Genomic DNA, 24,279 nt, shown 5'->3' with positions numbered 1-24,279 from the left:
AAATTGTTGTATCCACAGTGAAAAATGGCACTAAGTTTCCCAAAGAAATCAAAGTAATAAAAGTACCCAAAGAAAATGAGATCACCCAGCCCCAGCACTTGGGAGGCAGAGGCAGGCAGATTTCTGAGTTCGAGGCCAGCCTGGGCTACAGAGTGAGTTCCAGGCCAGCCAGAGCTATACAGAGAAACCCTGTCTCGAAAAACAGCAACAACAAAAAAAATATGAGATCACCCACCTTGTCCATTACTGTCCAGTGTTCATTGTATCATTATTCACAAAAATGAAGATACAGAAATAACCACAGCTTTCATCCATAGATGTAGGGTAAATATGGACTCTCTATATGTATCTGAGGAATATTATTTATCTTTCAAAGGGAGATTCTACCATTTGCAACCACTTAGATGAACTTAGATGACATTTTACTGAGTAAATATATCAAATACAGGAATATACTGCATAGTATCACTTGCATGTGAGACTTAGGAAAAAAGGTAAATTCATATCTATGGAGAATGTACTAGTTGTGGGCGTGAGATACATAACTACAGTTCTCTAGGAGCCATTTGTCCAAGACTTGTCAGTACAGTGCAAGCACAGGTAATGAATGATCTGTATATTAGAGAGGCAAAGGAAGGAGGGAGGGAGACTTAACTGCATGGCATGTTTAAGTTGCTTGGTCCCCAGTAGTCAACTGTGTATATGTAATATTAATTCATCATGTTAAACACCGTAAATATATACAATAATATAAAGTCAGTTGGAAAAATTAAATGACAGTATAGAAAAATAGTAAAACAACTTCATTCAACTTTAATGTTAATCAAGATACAATTTTCTTATTCTTTTATAGGGTGTTTGTGAACCGAAGTTTAGCCATGGAAAAAATAAAGTGTTTTGGTTTTGATATGGATTATACCCTTGCAGGTAAGTAATGACTTTTGAATTCTTAAGAACTGCTGATCTTGATAGAACATAGTGGGTCCACAGGGAGTTCAGTAGTTCATGTAATCATTTATTTGGCTGCAGGAAGCTTTTGTCAGATTGCTTTCTAATTGAGATATGTGACATTGAAGTTACCCAGTATTCTTGAGAGTTGGTTCCTGAGCTTGTATAGATAATTAGAAAAAGTCATAACTTACTTTAAAACTCTTGTAAAAAAAAACCTTTTTATTAAAATTATAGATTAATGAATACATTAATGTGTGTATTTGGGCACTTTTGGCTCTAATTCTTTCGAGCTGTTGTTCAAAAATAGAAAAAAAAATTTTTGAGCAGGTGTCACACTGTGATCTAAGCTGGCCTGAAACTCATGCAAGCTGACCTGGAACTCACCCACGTGGGCTGGCCCAGAACTCACCCATACAGGCTAACCTGGAACTCACCCATGCAGGCGGACCTGGAACTCACCCATGTAGGTTGTCCTGGAACTTGAATGGATCTTTTGTATCTGCTTCCCAGGTGCTAGGATTATAGGCATGTGTCATAGTACCCAGCTTAAAGATGAATTTTTGGATTTCTCACTCTACCATAATGTTATTAAAGCTGTAAATAGTTTATTATTATGAGATTGGGAGGGTGTTAGTGCTTTGATTTCAGGCATGAGCTACCACACCCAGCAACTTTTTTTTTTTTTTTTGGTTTTTCGAGACAGGGTTTCTCTGTGTAGCCCTGGCTGTCCTGGAATCACTCTGTAGACCAGGCTGGCCTCGAACTCAGAAATCCACCTGCCTCTGCCTCCCAAGTGCTGGGATTAAAGGCGTGCGCCACCACCGCCCGGCAATATTTTTTTTTAACCCCCAAACATTTCCATGGTTGTTCGATTGTGGTGCTAGGAGTCAAGCCTTGAACCTTGGTCATGCTAGGCAAATGCTTTACTACTGAGCTATATCCCTAGTTTCATAATGTCTTACTCTTTTCTAAAAGAAGATTGGTTTATTTTTAATAATGTATACATGTATGTGTGTGGGTGTTATCTATATGTGTGTATGGATGCAGGTGACCACCAGAAGAGGGCATCAGATCCCGCAGAGCTGGAGTTAATGATGTTTGTAACCCTCCTACCTTGGGTGCTGGGAACTGAAAGAGCAGTGCATGCTCTGTAATTGTTTAGTCATCTCCCTCGCCTATTGATATTTTACTTGAGGACTGATAGGACATGTGTTCATTTTCTGTACCAAAGGCTTTTTTTAGACTAGAGGTTAGCTTTGCTCCTTGTTACAGTCTCCTTAAAAGCCCAGCATTGTGCTCTTTCTTCCCTCCTGTCTCTGAGATAGAGTTGGAATAGCCAATTTGTCAGTCTGTAGTACATCTCTCCAGCGCTAAAACATTGGCAACATTGTCAGGATGTTATGTAACTTAAGAGTAGTAGGTTTGGGTAATGAGGGTGAGCACCTGCACATGTGTCTAACATACAGATGCAGTTACAGTACTCTGGAAAAAACATTCCAGAAATTCTTTTAAAAATTGCTTTTAGCTAGATGTGGCAGTGTGATCTTGTCCTCAGAACTTAGAGGGCTAGGGCTGAAGGACTGTTTGTCCAGAAGTTTGAGATCATCCTGGGCAGGTCTAGCCAGTTCCCTCTTTAAAAACAAAGTTACATACACAAAACTTTAAAAATGTAAAAGCTACTTTTCTGAATGGTTGTCATGAAAAGTAACTGAGTAACTTTTGACATTGTTAAATACACAAAAGCAAGACAAAAACTCACATCTTTGAAGTTAGGAGGCTTTTCATTAGAAGATGTGCTTTGCAATACAGTGATAAAATAAGGAGGAGTGTGTTCATGTTCATAAAGATTTGAGAGTGTGGGAGAAACAGTCTTTGGTATGTACGTACGTATGTATGTATGTATGTATGTATGTCCATATTTATTATTTATTTATTTTTGAGACAGGGTGAGTCTTGCTATCTGGCTTGGCTGGTCTTGAGTTTATTATCTTCCCTCAGCCTTCTCAGTGCTGGGATTACAGGTATGTGCTGGCATACTTGGTGTGAGTCTATATTCTTTATGAGCCATTTCCTGTACAATTCTGACACTGACAAATCCCCTCAGAGCATTAAAATTTTTGTTTACATGTATGGGTATTTTGCCTACATGTATGTCTCTATACTACATGGGTGCCTGGTGTCTAGGGAAGCTAGAAGGTGTGGGATACCCTGGAACTAGAGTTAACACACTGTCATGAGCCACCATGTGGCCCCTAGAAATCCGACCTGGTGCCTCTGAAAGAGCAGCCTCTTTTTTTTTTTTTTTTTTTTTTTTTTTTTTTTTTTGGTTTTTCGAGACAGGGTTTCTCTGTGTTGCCCTGGCTGTCCTGGAACTCACTCTGTAGACCAGGCTGGCCTCGAACTCAGAAATCCGCCTGCCTCTGCCTCCCAAGTGCTGGGATTAAAGGCGTGCGCCACCACCGCCCGGCTCTTAACCTGTCTAGGTCCTGAGCCATTTGTTTGCTGATATACAGGGTCTTACTGTATATCCTACAGTACACCGAGAAACATTAGCTTGTAGCTTTGGGTGCAGTTCAAGCTGGACTTGGACATGCAGTGCCCCTGCCTCTGCTTCTCGAGTGCCAGGATTACAGGTGTGCCACCAAACCCATCTAGTTGTAGCTTTGGGTAATATGTTTACTTTGGCCTGTCAGTATTTAAAGAACAAGAGTTTTTCATCTTTTCATCTGTCAGTATTTAAAGAATAAGAGTTTTTAATCTTTTCTCATCTATATTCTATGTTCAGTAAAAAGTGTATTATATATGGTAGTTGCTAAATAACTACTAACTTTGGATGCATGTGTTGTAGTTTGTTAGAATCCTCTAGTCCAACAGCTCTTAACCCGCAGATCACAGCCCCTTTGGGGGTTGCATGTCAGATATCCTGCATATCAGATTTACATCTTGATTCATAACAGCAGCAAAATTATAGTTATGAAGTAACAACAAAATAATTCTACAACATGAAGAGCTGAATTACTGCATTGGGAAGGCTGAGTACCACTGTTCGTTGTGGTCTGTTTGAATTCTCTACTTTTGTTCTTTTTTACGACTTTTCTAATAAGATGGCTCCTGTATGTTACTGTAGGAATTAGTGAAAACCAAACCACAAACAACATGAAAGCCCACAAGTACAGACAGTGCTGTGGAGATGGCTTAAGTCAGTACAGTGCTTCCAGTGCAAGCCTGAGGACCTGCACTTACATCTCACAACCTGCATCAAAGCATTGAACACAGCTGTTGGGTCCATGTGGTCACTGGTCAGCCAGCCTTGCTGACTAGCTCCAGGCCATTTGAGACCTTGTCATATAAAGCAAGGTAGATTATTCTCCTGCACCATACTGCTCTTGTCAGAGGCAGCCGCGCCGCCCTCCAAGCTCTAGCTTGCTGGCAGGTAGACTTGGGAGCCTTGTCTTCATGGCCAGTGAGGAGCTGCCAGTGGAGACCCCGCATGTAGGTGTCTAACATCTCTGATGAACCTCAAGGCTGTGAAGATTCACAGCAAACACTTCTTCCAGGTGGGGTCCAGGATAAAAGTGAAAAGAACAGACCATCTTAGAAATCTCTGAAAACCAGTCACAGGCCAGAAGCATCCAAATAAGTCAGTTTGAAGAAAAAGAATTTCCCTTGACTTGCCTTTGTCACCATATCTGAAAACTGAAAAGACTAAAGGATCTTGGTGGGTGAATCTCTCAGCAAAGACACCAGTTTTCTTATTTCAAATTAAAGAGAAGCAAAGAGTGCATAAACATTGGGTCAGTTTTCTCCCGTACCAAGTGTAGACTCTGCATAGACTGTAGGAGCCTTACCCTTGCTGACCTTGTGAGTCTTCAGGGTTACCAGATGCCTTATCATAGGGAGACTCTTCACACTGATGACACTAGATGCCGCACTGAATAGATAAGATTTTATTTATTTTTTTAATGCATATGAGAATACCACCATTGCTGTCTTCATACACACCAGAAGAGGGCACAGACCCCGTTACAGATGGTTGTGAGCCACCATGTGGTTGCTGGGAATTGAACTCAGGACCTCTGGAAGAGCAGTCAGTGCTCTTAACCACTGAGCTATCTCTCCAGCCCCTACAACATAATTATAAATACTATATTCTTTGATAGTACCTCTCACCCCCAAGCTAGAACCTCCAGGATCCTCCCAAGAAGCCAGGTGTGGGTTCAGTAGCTCCTGCTTGTAACTCCAGCTCTCTGGGGGCTGGGATGGCGGTAGGGGAACAGGTCTTCTCTGTTATGTGTATGTGTGGTGATAAGTGCCCCCAATAATGACAGTTTAACAAAAAATAAACTGGAGACCAAGACATGTAATATCATTCCTCCAACCTCCACATGTGTATCATTCGCACACATGCACACAAGCACATATCACAGACACACGCACACACACACACCTCACATAGAAATAAAATTTAAAATAAATAAGAACTAAGAAAGCAGATGGTTCTTGAGGGACACTACCGAAGCCTGACACCTGGGCTCCACGCATGTGCACACATGTGCATTGCACACACCTGTTCTTCCACGTACACATGAACATACATACATATACACACACACAGGTGGACAGACTGTCTGACTGACTGACTACTGGGGTTTTTATTGGGATTACCTTATCGTATGTATTATGTCTGTTTAATTCTTGTATATATTATATCTTTCTATTTGTCTAGTCTTTATAGTATTTCAAAATGGTTTATGACTTTTAAAACTTTTATATTTCCTTGTATGTGTGCCTGGTAACGGGGAACCTTATAAAAGGATGTCAGACCCTCTAGGGCTGTAGTTACAGGTAGTTGTGAGCTCTCATGTGGTGCAGGGAACTCTGCAGGAGTGGCCAGAGCTCTTAAACTCTAAGTCATTTCTCCAGCCTGTGGTTTGTGACTTTTGATAAAATGATATTTCTAATTTGTGAAATTTCTTAAGTATTGTAGATCATTTATATATTTTGTTCTCGATTTGTTTTGTTTTGAGACAGGGTCTACTGTATCAGCCCTTGCTGATCAGTCTAGAACTCAGAGAAATCTTATAAGTGCTGGGAATAGGGCATGTTCTCCCACACCAGCACAGATATTATTTTAAAATTTCATCTTCTGGATTCTGTTGGCATTTAGAATATACTTTTCTGTATGACCTTGCCCAATCAATAAACATTTGATTTTCTATTAGGAAGTAAATAAAAAACCAAAGTTATTAATTTTATCTAAAAGATTAATTATACATAATGAGTTCCAGGACAGCCAGAGCCTACAGAGTAAGACCCTGTCTCCAAAAGAAAAAAGCAACAACAAAACCTATGAAAATTGTCATTTTTAATTTGATTCATTTTGGAAGCCATCTTGATTTTTTAAATTTTCTTTTCTTTTTTCCTCAATGTGGAAGTCTGAAGGTTTTCTTGGTTTTGTTTTGGTTTCACCTTCTAATTCTTAGGCTGTGATTGACAGGAAGTTCCATTCTTTGCAGACCTGCATCCCCACCTTTATTATGTTTAGGTTCTGAGCCATGTACATAAGTGATAGCTTATCTGCACCATTAGATCAGATGCACACTGTGGCTGGTGTCCAGTCCCCACTAGTGAACGCTGTTGAAAAATCTTCAGGTTCAAGTGTTCAAGAGTTAACACTTGTAAACCATGTACCTGACTAGGAAATCCTTTTATGAGCAATACACCTTTTAACCATAATAACTCACTGGACTAGGGGTCACTACTAACATTTACAAAGTAAACCAAGTCAAAAAGATAAGATGACTTTTACATATAGTAAAAGGAAGAGGAACTATCTTTACTTCCTATTTATGTTCATGGCCAAGGCCTCATCTAACAAAAGACAGGTTAGCAAGGAATAATATTATTTTGTTTTATATGATATGGGATCTTCTAAGGAAATGAAGATCCAGACAAATGAGAGAATTTGTGTTTTTATGCTCAGATTTGTGACAAAGTAGACAGTGATGGGGAAGTATGACTGGCAAGGTTGTGTTCACGTCCCTCCCATTCCTTCAAAGAGAAGGGTATTCCTTCTCACCAGGGAGCTCACCTATAAAATCAGGGCCTTAGGAAACGTTTTACACAGACTTACAGACTTAGACAGACTTACAGACTTAGACAGACTTACAGACTTAGACAGACTTGCTACAGAGCCGTTACTGGCCTGGTAATTACTGTAGTACCCAGACTAACCTTGAATTCATGGATGTCCTCCTGCTTCAGCCTTCTGATTGTACCACCACACCTGGCTGGCAACTGAGTTTTAAAATTCACAGTTGGAATTTAAGCCTAGATCAGTTTCTGCTTTTTAAAAAATATGATCTGAGTTTTCAAGACAACAAAATGTGTCCAATAATTTCTATATATCAATTTATCTGGTATCATGGGGAGGGAGACCCTTGGTCCTCGATGCCCCAGCATAGGGAAATGCTAGGGCGATGAGGTGGGAGTTGGGGAGTAGGCAGGGAGTAGGTAAGGGAGCACCCTCATAGAAGCAGGGGGAGGAAGGATGGGTTAGGGGGTTACAGGGTTTACATAGGGGGAACTGGGAAGGGGGATAACATTTGACATGTAAATAAATAAAATAGCCAATAAAAAATAAAAAAAAAATAGACCCAATACAAAACAAAACCCAACAACAACCAAACCATAAACCTTATTTTCTGGATTTTGATTTTGGGGCCCCCAAATGAAAATCTTGCTTAAAACAAATATATCTTTTCTTCACCATTTGAATTGTAGCCCTTTGTTTATTAGCATGTTGATAGTGTTATAGTTTATCTTTTTCCTTTCACTTAAGGGTGTATGTATATATTTGTAGTACTGCGGAGTGAAACTAGGGCTTTGTGCTTGTTTCATAAACATTCTATCCCTTAGCTATGGCCCTAGCTCATCTTTTTTTTATAATGATTTTAATTGAAATAGAATTATATAACTTTCGCCCTCAGCTCCTCCTAGGTACCTCCCCTCAAACCCTTCTGGTGTGTCTCCTTCATTTTCAAGTAGATTGCCTCTTTTTTCTGTATTACTGTTATAGGAACTATGTACTTATATATGCACATGTATGGGAACTATGTACTTATATATGCACATGTATGTACAAATACACATAAATGCTACCTGCTAAGTCTGTTTGTGTTGGTGAGTCTGTGATTCAGGACTGACTGCTCTGCACTGGACAACTAAGGTTATTCTCGTCAGCATTCACTAGTTGTCTGCGGTTCTTGGTGTAGGATGGCACCCCAACACCTTCTTGCAAATTAAGATCCCATTAATAGTGCCACTGTTTAGGCTTGTTTATGCTACCATTCTAGAGAAAACTGACTGTAGACTTCCTGGTATTCTAGCACTTAAGAGTTTTAAGTAGAAGCCTCTTGTTTTTAATGTTCTCTGAGCTATAGATGCAGCAGCTGTGATATATTCATGCCATAGGCTCCCTGAGATCCATTGATATCTACATTATATCTGGTTGTAGTTTTTCCATGACGACCTTCATTTGTTATAAAGAAAGGCATCTTTGAGCATGGGTAGTAGGTACACTTATCTCTAGGTATAAGGGTAACATTTAGAATGTAGTAAGGAATTATGCTAGTCTATCAAAGTGGTGGTATTAGATTCTTTTCTAATGTCCATGATGTCACTAGCCCTGGGAAGCTGGCTAGGTTTTCCATACCAGGTATGATTTTCTTCCTGTTGAATGGGCTTTAAGCTCAGTTAGACAGCAGTTGGTGACCACTGATAGTGAATGACCCTTACTGATGTTACAGATACCTGGACATGCTGGTGTTGTTTTTCTGTACCAGTGGGAAAAGGCTTTCAGATCAGATTCAGCTTGAGTCATGAGTCTCGTGCCCTAGGTGTTCAGTGTCTTCAGCAGTAGAAGCCACCACGGCATCAGCAGCCTCTGTTGCTTTGAGAAGCACTTGGGACTACCCAGATAAACCATTCAAAAGGACGTTTTTTCCTACCTGGTATTGAGGGGTTTGTTAGTCTATGGTTCTTGCGGGGAACATCAGCCCAAATAGTTTAACTTCCTTTAACACACACACACACACACATACACATATACACACATACACACACACAAAGTTTTTGAGACTCTGAAATACTGAATTTTGATCATACCCACCCTATAACTTCTTCTTTTTTTTTTTTTTTCTTTTTTGTTTTTTTCGAGACAGGGTTTCTCTGTGTAGCCTTGGCTTTCCTGGAACTCACTCTGTAGACCACCAGGCTGGCCTCGAACTCAGAAATCCGCCTGCCTCTGCTTCCCAAGTGCTGGGATTAAAGGCGTGCGCCACCACCGCCTGGCCCACCCTATAGCTTCTAACTCTTCTAGGTTTATTTCCAACATTCACCTCCCCACTTTTTTTTTAAAGTTCAGTGAGTTTAATTTGTGCTGCTCAATTATTCACGAGTGTGAAACCATCTATGTTAACTGTGGTTGACCTATTGAGGGCCATACTGTTAAAGAAAAACTGACTGTCTCTATGCTAGAGGCCATTAAAAGTCAATAGCTTCTCAGGTTGGGGGCTAGTGAGCCTGACTCCTGTGTGCTAGAATGTTGGCTACGTAGTCTAATTATTAGAAGTAATGTTAAAGGAATAAAGTCTTACTATATAGCTTATTTCAAGTATTTTTAAATGCTAAGATTAATTGTATTTTCTCAATTAGAAAAATCTTAAGGAGGAGCTGGAGAGATGGCTGGGTGGTTGAGAGTACTGGCTGCTCTTCCAGAGATCCCAGGTTCAATTCCCAGTACCCATGTGGCAGCTCAAAACTGTCTATAACTCCAGTTCCAAATGATTCAACACCCTTACGAAGACATACATTCAGGCAAAGCATTAATGTACATGAAATAAAAATAAATAAAGTTATTAAAAAAATCTTAAGGATTGGCTAGTGTGTTACTGGGAAGAGACACCATAACCTAGGCAAGTCTTATGAAAGCAAGTATTTTATTGAGTGCTTGCGTACAGTTTCAGTCCATTATCATCATGACAGGGAGCATGGCAACCTGCAGGCAGGCACTGGAACAGTAGCTCATAGCTACATCCTGATCCACATGCAGAGAGTGAGCCTGGGCCTGACAAGGGCTTTTGAAACTTAAGAGCCCACCCCCAGGGACACACCTCCTCCATCAAGGCCACACCTCCTAGTCTAATAGTGCTCCTCTCTGGTGACCAAGCATTCACATATAAGCCTGTGGGGCTGCTCTCATTCAACTATAGCTAGAAACTACATTTGAGCTCCTTAATTGCTCTTGTCTGTTTCTGTGCCGTGTCATTAAGCTGCTGTAGGTGAAATCCAATGATCTCAAACCTAAGTACTTTAAAGTACTCCTAAGCACAAGGAGAAGCATCAGCATAAAGCTATTAAAGAGTACTAGAGCAGAAATTAAGAAAAACTATCCCGCTGCTAGCCGAGTATCTGGTCATTGACTTCGGATAAATACTCAGTAGATGCACTCTGGTTTCATTTTATTGTTACTGGAGTGGACTCAACTTTCTTGGTTTAAATGAACATTTTTTTGTGTGGCTTGTTTACTTGGACTAGAGTTTCTGTCAGCAATTGTATATCCTCACCACACTCGCTGCAGTAGAGGCATTTCAAGCACGGAGAAAAACAATCTGAAGGAGATGTATGCAGTATCCCCGTGCTGCCCATGCTGCCCGTGCTGCCCAGCAGCTATCTTCACTCACAGTACTTGTCTCCCCTTTCTGGTGCAAATACATAAAACTTGGTACTTCTAACTTTTGTTGTGGGGAGACAGCAACAGGTTCTGTACCACAGGCTAGCCTCACACTTCTTATATGGTCAAGGACAGATGACCTTGAACTTTTTTTCCCCCCTGAGACAGTGTTTCTCTGTATAGCCCTGGCTGACCTGGAACTCACTCTGTAGACCAGGCTGGCCTCGTACTCAGAAATCTGCCTGCCTCTGCCTTCCAAGTGCTGGGATTAAAGGCATGTACCACCACTGCCTGGCGACCTTGAACTTGTCGCCTCCTACCTCTAGCTAGTGTTGAGACTGCAGGTTCTTTTCTGTCACTGGAGTATTTTGTGTTGGCAGTCTTAGAAAGGAATCAGATTCAGGGGAAGTGATTGTCTGCCACTGCAGGGACTGCACCCTGGCTCTTTAGTTCTTAAAGCTTCTGGGATGTTTTGTGGTTTCTAAACTTACTTTCATCTTTATTTTCAACTTTTTATGTACCTGAGTTTTAGTTATTAAGACTCTTGGAAGGAGATAATAAGAATATTAAAAAAAATAGGATGCTGTTATGAAGGCAGAGCTGCTTAAGTTTCTTCTCTTTACTTCCCCTTTTATACCTGAAAAATTTCACATGCCTTGGGTACACGGGTCTATAAAATAGGGATACAAAAAATTTACTGATAATAAATAATTAAAATTAGTTTAAAATACTTCTTTGGTATACATTTATTAAAGACAAAGGCAAATTTGTTTACCTTGTTAGATACATATTTGTTTTAACTTTTACACAAAAGAACTAAGTCTTGGCAGAATGCCTATGTGCTCCCACACTGTTATCTTTGCTGGCCTGAAACCTGTTAGATAGACCAGGCTAGCTAGCCTTAAAACTCATAGAGCTCTGCCTGGTTCTCCATTCCAGGTGCTGGGGTTAAAGGCATGTGTCATGTCTGGCCTTGGCCAGACACTGAATGCAGTACTATACAGTAACATTGGACTGTTTGATTGTATAGTCACCATGTTGAGAACACCGATTCATGTACATATATAGTAAATATCATATAGATATATAATATAAAGTATTCATATACATAGTATAAAGTCACAGAAGTATGTTTAGGATAGTTTCAGAAATTCTGCCCTAATCTCAAGTCAAAATCCACTTAACATTTTATCTATCTAGATATCTATTTTTAAGATTTATTTGCTTTTATGTGCATTGATGGTTTTGCCTACAAATATATCTTTCTGTCTGTCTGCGTGAGGATGCCAGATCCCCTGGAACTGGAGTTATAGCAGTTGTGAGCTGCCCTGTGGGTGCTGGGAATCACACTTCAGTCCTGGAAGAGCAGCCAGGGCTCTTAACTGCTGAGCCATCTCTCTCCAGCCCTGCATTTAATATTTTAAAGGTGGAAGCGAAGTCAGCAATAACAGTTTTTAAAATAAAAATCTAACTGTATCCATCTAGCATTTCATATGTACATACTGAGAAATTGTGGTATGAATATATTTTAAGTACTTGTGTAATCAAACCATTATATTTTTAAAAGAACAGGAAACTATATACCGTAAAAATACTGACTCATAGATAGTATATAATAGTCTCATGTTTGAGCCTGTCGTGTGATGTGACATGCACGTGGAAAGTGCCACATGTTTAGATCAAGGTTGCAGTGAAGTCCTGTCATGCAGGATGAATAGCCACTGCCTAAAATACTTCAGTTGATTCTCAATTGACTTTGGCATTGTGCATTCGGAACCGCAAGTATTGCCAAAATGTTCTAGTCCATATCTGATTCAATTACAGATGAGTTGGAAACCATGCTTACAAATTGTGACTTAAAGTACAGGTACACTGCGTGAACCTCCTGCAGCTGGCCAACTACAGCTAGCTCAAAGAATGTGAGTTTAACGCTTGATGAACTAGGTTACATTTTAAAACTGAAAGATCAGAGGTAAACATCTAGGTTGGCAATAGTTGATCTTTATTCTGTCAAGCAAGTCAGCCATAGTTTAATAGTGACTTTTTCATTTAGGCAAGACTCGAGCCTGTCCTTAACCATTTCACATACTTGAGGTCATGTTTTCTGACCGTGACAGTAGGTGTGTAGAGATGTTACAGAGTTGGAATCTCAGGACTGTTGCCTGAGAAGCCTTAGCAAAACCAGTTACCTGCATCAGCCTGGCTAGAGCTTGCATCAGCCTTGCTAGAGCCTGCATCAGCCTGGCTAGAGCCTGCATCAGCCAGGCTAGAGCCTGCATCAGCCTTGCTAGAGCCTGCATAGACAGACAGACAGTTCCTAGACTGAGGTCATTGGCACCTTTTCTGTCCAGACTATACCTTTTAAAGTTATGCCATCTTCTGAAACTTAAAAATACCTAATTTTTTGTCCTCATAGTACAGCATGAGCTGTGAGTGCCTTCAGGATAAAGGCTATTAGGTTTTTTTTTGGGGGGGGGGAATGCATTGGTTTTTAAATATCTCAGAAATGTTTCAGTTTTGATGTTGCTCAGTGGGTTTTGTTTGTTTTTTGCTTTTTGTCTTAAATAGTACTGAAGATACAAAGTCCTAATAAGTGTGTAGATATTCTCAGAGGAAGTTTTTCAATTAAGTCATTATTTTCCCCTTTATTTTACAATAAACATTCTTTTATTTTATTTATTCACTCATTTTACATCTTGATCGAAGCCCTCCTCTTTCCTCTCTTCTCAGCCCTTCCTCTCCCTCCTTCTCCCTCCCCTTCTCAGAGAAGACCCCCCACTCCAGGTACCAACCTGCCCTGGTACATCAAGTCTTACCAGGAGTAATAGTATCTTCTCCCACTGAAGCCAGACAAGGCAGCCCAGCTAGGCAAAGGGATCCAAAGGCAGGCAACAGAGTCGAGTCCCAGACAGTCGCTGCTCCGATTATTAGGGAGCTTTCATGGAGACCCAGCTGCACATGGGCTACATTTATGTAGGGGGCCTAGGTCCAGTCCATGCATGCTCTTGGTTGGTGTTTCAGCCTATGTGAACCCTCATGGGCCCAGGTTATTTGGCTCTTTAGGTCTTGTGGTGTCCTTGACCCCTCTGATTTCCTCCCCCCATCAACTCTTCCATGAGACTCCCTAAACTCTATCTAATGTTTGGCTGTGGTCTCTGCATCTGTTTCCAGAACTGCAGGTGAAGCCTCTCAGATGGCTGTTGTGCTAGGCTCTTGTCTGTAAGCGTAGCACAATAGCATTAATTAATAGTGTCAGGGGTTGGCTCTCTCCCATGGGTAGGTCTCAAGTTGGGCCACTCCCTCAATCTCTGCTCCATCTTTATCCCTGCACATCTTGTAGGCAGGGCAGATTTTGAATCAAAGGTTTTATGGGTAGGTTGGTGCCCCCCTCCCTCCACTGGAAGCTGTAGGAGTTAGTCACTTCAGCCTTCATATCCCCTGCTGCTAGGAGTTTCAGCTGGGGTTCCCCCATATCCTCCCAGGAGCTTCCCCTTCCCAGGTTTCTTGTTTGTCCCTACCAATTTCCCTTCTTTTTCTTAGGCTCTCCCCACACCTGATCCCTGCCTTTATTCCCTTCCCCACTCCCTCTCCCACCCAGTTCCCTGTCTCCATTCACCTCTGATGTCTATTTTATTTGCCCTTCTAAGTGGGATTCAAACATCCTCCCTTGGGACCTCCATATTACCCAGGTTTTTTGGGACTGTAGCATGATTATCCTGTACTTTATGGATAATACCACTTATAAGTAAGTACATACCATGTCTTTCTGAGTCTGGGTTACCTCACTCAGGATATTTTCTAGTTCCATCCATTTGCCTGCAAATTTCAGGATGTCCTTGTTTTTAATAGCTGAGCGGCATTCCTTTGTGTAAATGTAACACCTTTTTTTTTTTAAATCCATTCTTTGGTTGAGAGACATGTGGGTGGTTTCCCTCTTTTGGCTATTAGGAATGAAGCTGCTGTGTAGACAGCACTGAGCAAGCGTCCTTGTGCTGTGGTGGAGAGTTTCATAGCTGGGTCTTGAGGGAGAACTAGTTTCTGAGAAACTGCCAAATTGATTTCCAGAGTGGTTGGACAAGTTTGCACTCCCACCAACAATGGAGGAACGCTTCTCTTGTTCCACATCCTCACCAGCCTGAGCTGTCACTTGAGCTTTTCATTTTGGCCATTCTGACAGGTAGGTAAAGATGGAATCTCAGAGTTGTTTTGATTTGCATTTCCCTGATGACTTTTGATGCTAAACATTTCTTTTAAGTGCTTCTCAGCCATTGAGATTCCTTTGTTGAGATTTCTGTTTAGCTCTGTACCCCGCCCCTTTTAAACTGGATTATTTGGGTTGTTGGTGTTTAATTTCTTGAGTTCTTTATATATTAAACAGTCTTTTAAAATCCCATTTATATTTGTTTGCTTGCCTGTGTGTTCATTAGAGTTTTACTATGTATCCCTACCTGGCCTGTACTAGATTTGGCTGTGTAGACTTGGCTGGCTTTGAACTCAAGACAGTTGTGCTTCGTCTTCTTAAGTGCTAGAAGACATCCCCATGGTATCATATCTGGCTTAATACTTTTTTAAATAACCATGTACACATGTACCTGAGTGAATGGAAGCTTCTCGTCTGTGGGTTACAGAGGAGAACAGTAAGAGGTTCTGGAAGCCCTGGAGCGAGAGCGTCAGATAATAGAGGTGCTGGGGCCTCAGCTTAGGGTCTGGATGAGCAGGAGGCACCCTTAACTACTAGGCCACTTTCCCTGCTCTCTAGCTTGATACTTTTAAACAAGTAAGTTTCTTAGTTACAATTTAATTTTGTTTTTCAAGAATGGAAATATTGGCAGTATTTTAAGGCTCACTTATTTACTTACATATTTAGTAACTTGGAGGGTTTAAAACATATTACTAAATGTGTCCTATGATCTGCAAACTTTTAGATCATTTGTAATCCCTTGGATTAAAGAAAAGTTGTTCCCTGTGCCTGTTGCTGGGTTACAGTTTTTGGGCTGTTCTGTATAGTAGAAAAAGTCCTGATAACAGTTGATGTGGAACTAAGAAGATTTTATTAGTATTTTCTCTTTCAAAAATGCTCATTAATGTGTTTTCTAGTTATAATTACAGAGGAGTAATGCTACATACCCTAGTAATTAAATATACAGAACATTGATATTGATTTCATATACAACCTAAAGGCTGATGACCTCTTGGGTAGGTGGACTCTCTTACTGCTGTTCATATTGTCTGGTAGTGATGGTCTCTCCTAGTTGCAATGTCTTTAGTATTTTTAGGTACTTACCGTCAATCATTTCTGCTATTCCTACGATTACCATCTTCCTTTTACGTAAAAAACAGAGAGCCACAACCCAGGACTTAGAGGAGTCTCCACTATAATGTGAGACATAATGCGCACCTTAAGAGTACCCGTATGTTTAAAGAATACACATGTACATTCAACTCACTTATTTTGGGATATTTGTTTTAACTATTAAGTCTAGTATTATAATTCTACTTAATGAGAAAAAAAAGTCCACTGACAAAATGAAACTTTTTTTTTTTTTTTTTTTGGTTTTTCGAGTTAGAGTTTCTCTGTGTAGCCCTGGCTATCCTGGAACTCACTCTGTAGACCAGGCTGGCCTCAAACTCAGAAATCTACTTGCCTCTGCCTCCCAAATGCTGGGATTAAAGGCGTGCGCCACCACCGCCCAGCCAAAATGAAAAGTTTTAAACTTTCATTAGAGATGTAGACATTAGTGAAATGTCTACATGAAGATTTTTAGCAGTATAGGCTGGTATGATATGATATGATATGATATGATATGATATGATATGGTGCATGTAAGATGCCGGTTAGGTGTTGAAAGGTAGAAGATTGGTGTAGGGAGATTCAGCATAAGTAGATACTTGAAAGCAAGATGGGGTCGCTTTGTTTTTTTGTTTTCTTCTTAAATCAGTCTTCCGAGCTGTAGTCCAGTTTAAGCACCATTTACCAGTCAGCTTCTGTAGTAGGCCCTGAAAGCTGCTGAAGTAAACAAACATAGGCTAACTGACTTAGTTCTCTCTTAATCTTTTGGCCTACAATTTCATTATCAGACTTGGCTTGTATTCCTAACCCAGGTTGCCAGAAAAAGAAATAATACACAATACTTATGCTTATGTTCAGTGGCCATATTTTGTTATAGCCAGTTAGAGCTAATGCCAGTGATGGTTCGAGGCTCTTAAACTGGAGGGCAGTGGCCACTCCTGTAAGCCTATCTCCAGATGTTGTCTCTCCCTTCCAGCTCATCACAACAGTTTAAAACCAGCTTTTGTTTTTGTTTTGTTTTGTTTTGTTGCTTTGTTTTGTTTTTAACAGGAAAGCCAGTGTAACTCCTTCAAGACTGGAGTGGCACACACTACCTGCATCTGCCTCATGTGAGTTCCCGTTTTGGGCAGCAGGACTCTGCCGGGCTGCAGCCTCTGTAGAGGTTTGCCCTTTAGTTCTCTAAAGTCTCTAAGCTCCTCACACAGTGTGTCTTGTGACAATGGTAAAAGATGCATAAGCATTCCTAGCTTCTGGCAGAAACTTTCCTTAGTCCAGAGAGCATTCTCTGCTAATGTCAGCTCTGTTTTGGTTGGGTGGACAGCTTCCACACAGAGCAGAGCCCACAGCTCCATCCCCACAGCGTGCAGTTATTTTTGAAGAGCTGGTTTTCCTCGCAGATTACTGAGTAAAGAATATCTTTAAATGCACTCTGTAGCTTCAACCTTCAAAGCTTTGGCTGTTCTCTTTATAGTCTTGTTACGTAAGCTGAGAACACTGTGTGCTGTCCTAGTGGCTAAAGCAGGGTGGTGGTTTGTTTTGTTTTGTTTTGTTTTTTTCCTATTTCTTTTGGACTTTGGCCCTTAAAACAATTTCTCTCTTTGTCTTTGGATTTTGGGTAAATTGGGCTAGGCACAGAATCTCCTCCAAGAATAAGTAAGCAGTTCATGTGAGATTGCCATACTCAGAGACTTGTCCAGTGCTGGAACCCTGGGAAGTTGGTTGTGAGAGCGATGCTCAAAGCTTTGGATTATTCGCTTTCTAGTTTTATGAGAAAAACTGAAGTTAGAGCTTTTGCATCTGTGGGAAGGCATAGAGCTGTGCAGCCTGAGGGGATCCAGGCTGGTCCCTGCAGGGGTCTGTGGCCAGTGTAAAGGGATAGAGGCTGATCCCTGCAGGGGTCTGTGGCCAGTGTAAAGGGATAGAGGCTGATCCCTGCAGGGGTCTGTGGCCAGTGTAAAGGGCTCAGTTGATGGGGGAAAAAGATGAAGTTTACTTGTTTCTTTCTTTCTTTCTTTCTTTTTTTTTTTTTTTTTTTTTTTTTTTTTTTTTTTTTTTTTTTGAGACAGAATGACATTCAGTAGCCCTATCTGGCCTGAAGCTCGTGTGTAGGCTGTCCTTGAACTCACGGTGTGCCTGCCTCTGTCTCAGTGCTTCTTCACCTTTATCTTTGGAGGAGGACAGCACTGCATAAGCTTCAGGACATTTTGCCACCGGGTCAGAATAAGTGTTGTTTTTTTCCCAAGGAGCATTTAGCAGACGCATCTCCAGCCCTGTTGTGTGAAGGACAGTTGTGTGCCTTCAGCTCTGGCTGGGTTTGATATAGGTCTACAGGTGGTTTAGTGGTCTGGGAGTGTGCACTGCTGAAACAACTATCTGAGAGGCTTAGGAGGAGATGTCAGTAGCTTGTCCATCTTGCTGATTAATATAGAGCTTGGTGAAATAGATAGGCTTGTTAAAGAAGTACTTGGACTCTCTGTGATAAATCCATTCCCACCCAAGACTAGGGCAGTCTGTTCTAGTCCAGTTAGAAGAAATGAGAAGAGTATAGTGTGCTTCAGCACTCAAGCTTATGCTTTGATGGCCTGAATAATCTAGACGTTCATAGCAGCAGTTACAGACCCAACACAAGGCCTCTGGCTGAGACGCAGGTACACTTGAATCCAGCCCAGGCCGGTGAATGCAGAGACGCAGGTACACTTGAATCCAGCTCAGGCCCGTGAATGCTGAGACGCAGGTACACTTGAATCCAGCTCAGGCCTGTGAATGCAGAAGGCTCATCACATTTCTAGGAAGTGCCATGAACTGACTTAGACAAAGGAGACTTCGTGTTTCTAAGACGAATTTATAGAAAGTCACCATCATTAAATATTTGACAAGTTTTGCCCTCTGAACACAGTGCAAATATGCTATTTTGGTTTTACTGTTGTTTCTTTAGGATTTAGAATTATTTTTCTATATTTTTCACTGGTGAGATTGTTTCCTAGGTGTGCCAGGAAGCTACACTCACAACACCTCAGTAATATAGCTGCCTAAGACCTGAACAGTAACAGTGCCATTAGACATGCTAACCTAGAAGTGAGAACTCTTACAGATTCCACAGTAATTAGAGGACTACAGGAGGCAACTAATGACTATTGATAGACAATTACCCTCTCCCCAGGATAGCACCTATTGATTATCTAATTCAAAGTAGTCAGCCTTGAAATCATAGTCATACAAGCCACACTGAATGGACTTAGTAGGTTACATTTATATATAATAAATATATATATACATATATATGTGTGTGTATGTGTGTGTATATATATATATATATATGCATTGGTATGTATATATGCAACAATAATAAGAGGCCATTAATTTTGGAGGGAGTTTGGAAAAGCACAGGAGGGTTGGAGGGAGTACAAGAAAGGGAGAATTTATGTAATTATATTTTAATTTAAAATCTTTAATAAGAAAAATAATGCTAAATCAATTTGACCTTCAGTTCAGATTGTCTCACGGACATAATGTTCAATTCATAATGACTCATCAACCACAGAAAATTGTCAATTTAGGCATGAGTTTGAGAGTGGTTGGGGAATAAGGTTTAGTTTGTTTCTTTTTAAAGATTTATTTATTATGTATACATTATTCTCCCTGCATGTATGCCTGCACACCAGAAGAGGGCATCAGATCTCATTTACAGATGATTGTGAGCCACCATGTGGTTTCTGGGAATTGAACTCAGGATCTCAAGAAGAGTAGCCAGTGCTCTTAACCTCTGAGCCATCTCTCCAGCCCCAGGTTTAGTTTTTAACCTTCACTTTGAGAGCATATTCAGCAAATTATCCTTCTTGAAATATTAATAATTGACAAATATTTCACATGAGCTACATCCTAGAAGGAAAAAAAAGTCAGCTGTACTGGATTTTTTTCCTTGAATACTTTTGAATTAAGTAGGATTTTGATTATTATGGGGAAGTTAATTTGGGTTTTTAGAAATTTTGTCAAAAGGGGCTTTACAACTGACATGACATCATGGCTGGGCAAGGTAGGTGAAGAATGTTAGTTTTTGTTTTTCAATGTAAATGAGTTTTGTAGCAGGGTGCCATGCCTTACTGGTCACCAGCTCTTCCTCTGTTGATAATGTGAGCATACAGCACTACCTTTACCTCTGCACAGGCACATCTGACACATGTGGAATTCTGTGTTGACAGCTTCAGGATTTATTTTTTGTTTTGAGGGAGCATAGCATAGGTAGAGAGGCTAAAGTAGAAGTTATGGGAGGAAAGAAGCCTTAACTGCTTTTTCTCAGCACTTGGGAGGCAGAGGCGGGTGGCTCTCCTTGAGTTCGAGGCCAGTCTTGTCTTCAGAGTGAGTTCCAGGATAGCCAGGCTACATAGAGAAAATGTCTTGAAAAACCAAAAAAGAAAAGAAAATATCCAGAGTTAACGTTAGGGAAGAACAGCAGCTGGAGGTTCCTGAGGAGGTCCGGGGCAGAGGCTGGAGGGGTCCTGAGGAGGTCCAGGGCAGAGGCTGGAAGGTTCCTAAGGAGTTCCGGGGCAGAGGCTGGAAGGGTCCTGAGGAGGTCCGGGGCAGAGGCTGGAAGGTTCCTGAGGAGGTCCAGGGCAGAGGCTGGCACTCCGCCAGCCAGGAGGACTCTAGGAGACTGGTACCCAGGCTTGACCTTGATATGTTAATAGGCACAACAAGTTAGCAGTTTGTCCTGGATGTGAGAGACCTAGCACTACCAGTTTAAATAGGTAAACAAATGGCAAAGTCCAGTTTGACTGTGGGCTAAAGATGATAATAGTAGATGGGAGAGCTGTAATGACGTGACAGGAGTTGAGACCAGGTTCATGAGACTGAGAACTGGGTGGCTAACTTTGTCTAGGCTGGCGTTTAGTAATAACAGGTTTCTGAAATTGTATTGGCTTTTGTAATGGGACTTGCCGGCTGGAAACAAGGAAGGTTGCTAACCTAAGTGTACCAATTGGAAGAAGTATATTTGAAGAAGTGACATTTTATTGTTGAGCTGCAGTGATAACACTCAAGCTCTTTTGTTGTGTAAAATTTTAGACATAGTAAAGAGAAACCCCACAGCCTGACACCTGTGCTATTTAGCTTTTAGTAAACTATGTTTATGGAGCAGATTGGGAGAAATAAGTAGTTTTACACACATATTTACATGTATCTACTTGCTGCAACCATAGTGATGACCGTGTCTGATGAGCCAAATTTTAATGTCTTAATTTCTGGTTTGCAAAATAGATTTTCCTCATTGTCTTGGATGTGTTTTCTTATGGTTTGTTTGCAGTGATACTCGTCAAGAATGCTTTTGCAGGTTGTAGCAGTGTTAGGCCTAACAGCTGTTTGGGCGGATAAAATGCATTTGACAGGCAGAGCATTGACAGACAGACCACAGAGCAACTACCAGAAAAAGCTAAAATTAAAGTGTAAAGACAAGAGGAAAAGCTTGTTCTGAATATTGCAGCGACAGTAAAGCCTCCACAGATACACACATCTCTTACCAAATCTGCTGTTTATTCAGTCTCATATTAATGTCATAGCTGTGTAGAATTAGATCTCCCTCCCCAGCACTAAGTTGTGGGAATCAAAGAGTAGATACAGGGAAAGTGTTTATAAAAGGCTAAAACTGTTCAGATAGAGCCTGCTTCTGCTAGTGGCTGAATTTCCTTAGTTACAGGCTATAATACAGAATACAGAGTTTGAGGGGAAAGAAGAAGGGAGGAGTTGGGAAAAACCATTCACTTGGCCTCTCTTCTCATGGGCTGTCCTTCCTGCTGACTAATGAGCCTCCTCTTTGTGCAGTGTACAAGTCTCCGGAGTATGAATCCCTTGGCTTTGAGCTTACTGTGGAGAGATTAGTTTCCATTGGTTATCCTCAGGAGCTGCTCAGCTTTGCATATGATTCTACATTCCCTACCAGGTAATATTGCAAGATAGTTTTGAATTAAAACCACTTTCCCTGTCCCTGCAACAATAAATGATACTGTTGATTTTGAAATTAGCAGAACTCTCCATACATTTACTCAGTCATCTGCCACTGTTTCTTTTGTGTTCCCTCTTCTTTCTTTGCACATCTTCTCCCTCCTCTTTCCACCCCCTTCCCTTTTTTCTCTCTCTCCCATCCTCCTCCCACTTCTCTCAACAGTATGTATCCCAGGCTGGACTTGAGCTTTCTGCTCCTGCTTCAGACCCCCAAGTACTTAGTGCTCAGCTCTCTGTGCTCTGAGTAGAGAGCTGAGTCACGAAGACCCACTGGTGGGCGAGAAGCCCACTAGTTAAGGTGGGCTGAAGGCTGGGCACAGGTGTCTTATCTGCCCGCTGCTGGCTTCTGGAGGGCAGCTATGCTCTGCAGATACATTTAACTTGGTGGGGAGAACCTTTTGGCACTTTGCATTTCTGGATTTGATAGGAAAGAGTTAAGATTATGAAAGACATTTGTTTGAAATACTGTCACATTTGTTCTACTTGTAACATTGAATACTAGGAAATACAAGCAATTCAATGTCCAAAGAAATTTAAGGACTAATGTAGAAAGATAGCAGCTTCCTTAAGAGTCAGGGTAACTTATGCTTGTTTGATGGTGCCAATACTCCAGAACAGTACATAGTGAATAAATACTATTAGTTGCACTGAGAATCTTCCCTGTCCCACCTTCCGTCTGCCTCCACAAGACTGGGATGGGTCCTAGGGATTCAAACACAGTATGCACGTGCACTACAACTGGGCTGTGTCTCCAGGCCCGCAGTTTACTTTTTAAAATGCACGTACGTACTTAGCATAGACAGTTCTTTTGTTTGGGGAGTATGGCTGAGGTGCTGCAGGGCTTGAGGTAGGTGAGGCTTGTGCAGTGATTGCACCCACACAGTTGATGCATGACTTGCACTGTCACTGTCTCTCTTTCCTGCAGAGGACTTGTCTTTGACACACTCTATGGAAATCTTTTGAAAGTTGATGCCTATGGAAACCTCTTGGTTTGTGCTCATGGATTTAACTTCATAAGAGGGTAAGTACAGAGAACCCTTAGCCTCTTGAGGGAGGGGTGGGGGGTGGGGGAGAGGAATGTGCACATGTGCACATGCCCCGGAAACAAGAGATTGAGTACAGAGAACCCTTAGCCTCTCGAGTGGGGGGAGGGAGAATGTATGTGCACACGTGCATGTGTCCCAGAAATGCTCCATCTTATCATATTTTATTTTACTTATTATTATTGTGTGTTTGTATGTGGGGTGTACTCTGTGCCTCAGTGTGTATGTGAGGAGGTCAGAGGACGGCTTTTAGAAGTTAGTGCTTTCTTTCCATTGTAGCTTCCTTCCAGGGATTGAAGTCATCAGGTTTGTGCAGTGAGTTCCTACAGCAGCCCTTGCTGCCTTATTTTTTGAGCGGGAGTCACAGGGGATACGGGCTAGTTGGCCAGGCCAGATGGTCAGTGAGCTGAGAACTTAGCAGTCTCTGCCTCTCTAGAGCTGGGATTGCAGGCGCATGCGTCTGTACCCTTTGTTGAATGCCTGGGTCCTTATGCTCGGGTGGCAAGCCTTACCAGTCTCACTGTCTCTGTAGCCCTTCTGATACTTTAGTAGGTAAGTGACATGGCATTGCCGCACAGGTGAGATACACTCACCTCTTCCTTTAGCATTGAGTCATCTCTTTCATAAGCATAGTCAAGGTATTAGGAATTATAGTTTGTTTCTGTCTTCTAATTATGTAGCACCCAAAAAGCTAATTTTGAAGCTTGCTAAAAAAGTACACTCTAGACGTAGTTTTAGACTTAAGTTCTAAGATGTTTGTGCCGGGTGGTCGTGGTGCACGCCTTTAATCCCAGCACTTGGGAGGCAGAGGCAGATGAATTTCTGAGTTTGAGGCCAGCCTGGTCTACAGAGTGAGTTCCAGGACAGCCAGGACTACACAGAGAAACCCTGTCTTCAAAACAAAACAAAACAAAACAAAACAAAAAAAGATGTTTGTTTGATAATTTTCCCCGAGACAGTTTCTCAGGGGATCTCTGGCTGTTGTGTAACTCATCCTAAGACAAGAGATCCTTCCTCAAATGAATGAATGAATGAATGAATGAATGAATGAATGAAGGCAAGATAGAGTGGTAGAAGACAGTGAGTAGTAGACACTCACTAAATGTAGGGCCTGGGTCTGATCCACAGCACTGTAAAAGGAGAGTGGGAAGGAGGGAGGGAGTAAGGATAGGAAAAGTAGTGGTGTAAAAACAGCTGAGTTATACGTATATCTTCACTATCTTTGCTAATTTGGGAGTTTTCTCTTTGGTAAGCAGTAAAATATAAGT

General features: G+C 41.3%; 2 protein-coding genes across 6 annotated transcripts in view; one reads left to right on the top strand and one right to left on the bottom strand.

The window, feature by feature from the left end:
• The window catches only part of Nt5c2 (5'-nucleotidase, cytosolic II), an 80,739-nt gene that overhangs the window by 39,893 nt on the left and 16,567 nt on the right, over nt 1–24,279 (top strand). For 4 of the 5 annotated variants that reach the window (XM_031390594.1, XM_031390595.1, XM_031390596.1 and 1 more), the window contains exons 3-5: nt 854–927; nt 21,789–21,906; nt 22,894–22,989. In XM_031390594.1, coding sequence (XP_031246454.1) covers nt 854–927; nt 21,789–21,906; nt 22,894–22,989 — 288 coding nt within the window. Of the gene's footprint in view, nt 1–853; nt 928–17,024; nt 17,084–21,788; nt 21,907–22,893; nt 22,990–24,279 lie in introns of those variants that run through there. The other variant, XM_031390598.1, reaches the window with a different exon arrangement.
• The window catches only part of Cnnm2 (cyclin and CBS domain divalent metal cation transport mediator 2), a 152,077-nt gene continuing 145,872 nt past the window's right edge, over nt 18,075–24,279 (bottom strand). The window contains exon 9 of the mRNA XM_031390592.1: nt 18,075–18,731. Coding sequence (XP_031246452.1) covers nt 18,726–18,731 — 6 coding nt within the window. The 3' untranslated portion in view covers nt 18,075–18,725. The remainder of the gene's footprint in view (nt 18,732–24,279) is intronic.

The sequence above is a fragment of the Mastomys coucha genome, unplaced genomic scaffold (genome assembly GCF_008632895.1).
Source record: "Mastomys coucha isolate ucsf_1 unplaced genomic scaffold, UCSF_Mcou_1 pScaffold21, whole genome shotgun sequence".
Lineage (NCBI taxonomy): Eukaryota > Metazoa > Chordata > Mammalia > Rodentia > Muridae > Mastomys > Mastomys coucha.
This window is presented reverse-complemented; position numbering and strand designations above follow the sequence as displayed.